The sequence below is a fragment of the Zeus faber genome, assembly GCF_960531495.2.
Source record: "Zeus faber genome assembly, chromosome: 15".
Classification (NCBI taxonomy): Eukaryota; Metazoa; Chordata; class Actinopteri; order Zeiformes; family Zeidae; genus Zeus; species Zeus faber.
The window spans coordinates 14,092,318-14,095,324 of record NC_137194.1 but is presented as its reverse complement, the minus strand read 5'-3'; the positions used below and the strand labels follow the sequence as shown (position 1 = coordinate 14,095,324).

Sequence of the window (3,007 nt, the reverse complement as noted above, 5' to 3'; positions counted from 1 at the left end):
AGTGCCGAGCAGAAAGGTGTCGTCTCAGGGCTAGGGGGGTGTTTTGAAACCGGGCACAATATTTGAAGGGTGTGTGTGTGTGTGTGTGTGTGTGTGTGTGTGTGTGTGTGTGCGTGTGTGTGTTTTTTTCTCTTTTCTGTGGCATTGTCAGATTTTTCCCTTTTTTTTTTTTTTTTTTTTTTCGCATGCCGATCGAAGTCACCCTCTGGACGGGGAGGCGCGGCCGGCCCCCGGTCACCTAGGCAACAGCGCCAGGAGGAGGCAGAGCAGCGTCGATGCCAGTGATGGGGTTAGACCCGAAACTCCCCCGCACTCCATGGAGTTCTCCTGGCGAGTGGGAGAGGATCACACAAAGAGAGGGAGATGGAGTTGTGTCAAGTTTGTGTCTACGGACGAGAGAAAAGTTCAACACCTACGGCAAATTCCCCAGGGGACGGACAGCATATGGCGGCATATGGCTGATCAAAACTGTAATCTACGCTGCTTATATCCACAAATGAAGCGTGGCTTGGCAGACGACTCGATGGCGTCATACAGTTCCATGCCTTAATGGGCCAGCTGAATTAAGCAGCCGAATTAACCTACCCTGTCTGCTTTGCTCATTGCTACGTTGCGGCCCTACATCCACCTCCCCTGAATCCTGAAACTGGTCTGGCTTTTCCTTTCTACGCAATGGGGAACTCTAGCGCAGAACTTCCACATTTCAAAGCTCCGTAAGTAGACTTCTATTTTTCAGGACATTGTACGAGGTAAGAGCAAGTAGCCATATAAAACTGGCAGCACAGGTCACAAAGACACTGCGATGTTTCCTGAGGGAGGCGGTAAAGCTGCATTGTCAAAACAGTTGACAAAGCAACTATTGTCTGGAGCAACTGCTGAAGCGGAGATCTACACAACCAGATGCTCGCGGTGGGCGGTGTACGAGAGGCTGTGGGGCGGTTACCTCTGGGTGGAAGGGGTGACAGGTATCCGGGCGTTTCCTGTCCTTCTGGAACTTGAGTCTTTCGCACTTCAGAGATTCATTATGTGCAGCCGAAGTCAAGGAATCTGAACTGGGATCGGTTTTCCTACACCGAGTCGCTTTCTTGTTGCTTGGAATGGAATGGAATGCATGCATTCGCGCGCTCCACGGAAAAGATATACCCCCTTTGAAGGGGAGGGATATTTTTGAATGCGAGTTCGGCACGCGGAAAAAATATAAGCCATGTTTTAATGACTTCTGTATGGCGCCGTAGCAACAGCAACAACATTTTTTATTTTTTTTCAACGGTGGCCATTCCGCAAACAAAACAAACAGTGGTGGGCATCTTATACACAGCGTGACTGTGCAGGATAACGTTTCAGACAAATGCACGTCGGAGGGGAATCCAGCCTGTGGTGACTGGAGCAATTTCTACGGTGCTGCTCCAAGCTGAGTCTGTTATTGATCAGTGTCCCAGCGTGGGCCGTTGTGAAACACAAGTCTTCATGCTCGTGCACATGCGCATGCACATGCAGAAAACGTGAGCATGCTAACACACACACCCGCACGCACGCACGCGCACACACACACACACACACACACACACACACACACACACACACACACAAACACACAAACACACACTTGAAGTCCATTCATGTACGCAGACACACACAGATACAGTCTCACATCTGGCGGAGCATTGTTTTAAAGCCTGGGCTTCAGAACTCGCCCCCCCACATTTTACCAAACGCTTTCATCCAACAGAGGGGTAGAGGGCAAACAAACTCTCCCCAAACCCTCCCCACATATTAAAATGCTCTCCACTTTTTTTTTTTTTCCCCCCCCTTGTTCCCCCTCCACAGACTCGAAAAACCGTGCTTCCTCCTGCCGTGATGATGCTGACACTGCAATTCAATGAGGAGGCGCTCTGCATTAAAATACATGAGAGGGTAATTCTGCGAACAGGAGGCAAATGTAGTCCAGCTCAGAGGACGACAGGAGGTCATATCCCTAGCCAGATGTGTTACACACAGTTTTGAGTTATTTAAACGGAACCAAATTATTCATTAAGGTTCATGTCCTGGATACCGGTGTTTTTTTAATGCTTGCGCCCAGCGGTGGAAAAAGTATTGGAAAGCGATACTATCAGCTGCTTTAAGACGTAAAAGTCTTATGCCGTGGAGAAACAAAAGCCAGACTTTCAGCTCTTTCACTATGAGCTTCTTTTTCGCTCTAATTTTATTCTGGTTGCCAATATTTATTGTCTTTTTTGGTAAGCATAAGAGGCACTTAATTCGGTAAGATGCAGATTAAATATGGCCACAGCTGTTGGCCTCCATCAGTCGTAGCAGTTGCAGGTGCAGTTGCAGGTGCAGTTGCAGGTGCAGGTGCAGGTGCAGGTGCAGGTGCAGGTGCAGGTGCAGGTGCAGGTGCAGGTGCAGGTGCAGGTGCAGGTGCGGGCGGGGCAGCGTCGCGGCTGGAGGAGGCTGTCGCTGTGGTCGTGGCTCTGCAGCGCGTCGCTCTAGTCGTGGCTCTCTGGGACGCGCCTGTGCTTGTTCAGTAGCAATGCCGCGAAGGCTAAACTTAACACAGGCAGGGTTGCCGGGTCTCCGTGACAAACCCAGCCACCCCTAACCTGCTTCGACACTTAAAAGTAGCCCAACTCCCACAGGCAAAAAAAAAAACGTGGACCTGGCAACTCTGAACACACGATGACCCTTGATTCGTTAATATCAAATGCGGTTTCCCTCCGATTTTAGTATGCAGTGAGTAACAAAGGTGTTCAGGGGAAATGTATCGATGTAAAACTAAACTTTTTGGGGATAATGTAGCTGAGTAAAAGTAAAAGTTGGTGAAATACTGTATAATAACTCAAGTAAAGTGCAGATACTTCCAAAAAATACTTACCGGTAAATACAGTTACAAAGTATTTTTACTTTGTCACTGTACACCACTGCTTATACGAAAGCCAGAATTCACTTCAGTCTGTGCATTTAGTAATTTCCTTATTTCCCAGCAGCCTAACTTATTTCTCCCTAATGC

At 48.5% G+C, this 3,007-nt stretch overlaps 1 protein-coding gene across 1 annotated transcript in view; it reads right to left on the bottom strand.

Annotated features, from left to right (window-relative positions):
• Positions 1–234: 234 nt before the first annotated feature.
• Positions 235–3,007, bottom strand: part of cacna2d3a (calcium channel, voltage-dependent, alpha 2/delta subunit 3a) — a gene marked incomplete at both ends in the record, with an annotated part of 135,711 nt that continues 132,938 nt past the window's right edge. Inside the window, 2 exons of the mRNA XM_080015221.1 lie at positions 235–327; positions 944–1,052. Of these exons, the coding sequence (XP_079871347.1) occupies positions 235–327; positions 944–1,052 (202 nt within the window). The remainder of the gene's footprint in view (positions 328–943; positions 1,053–3,007) is intronic.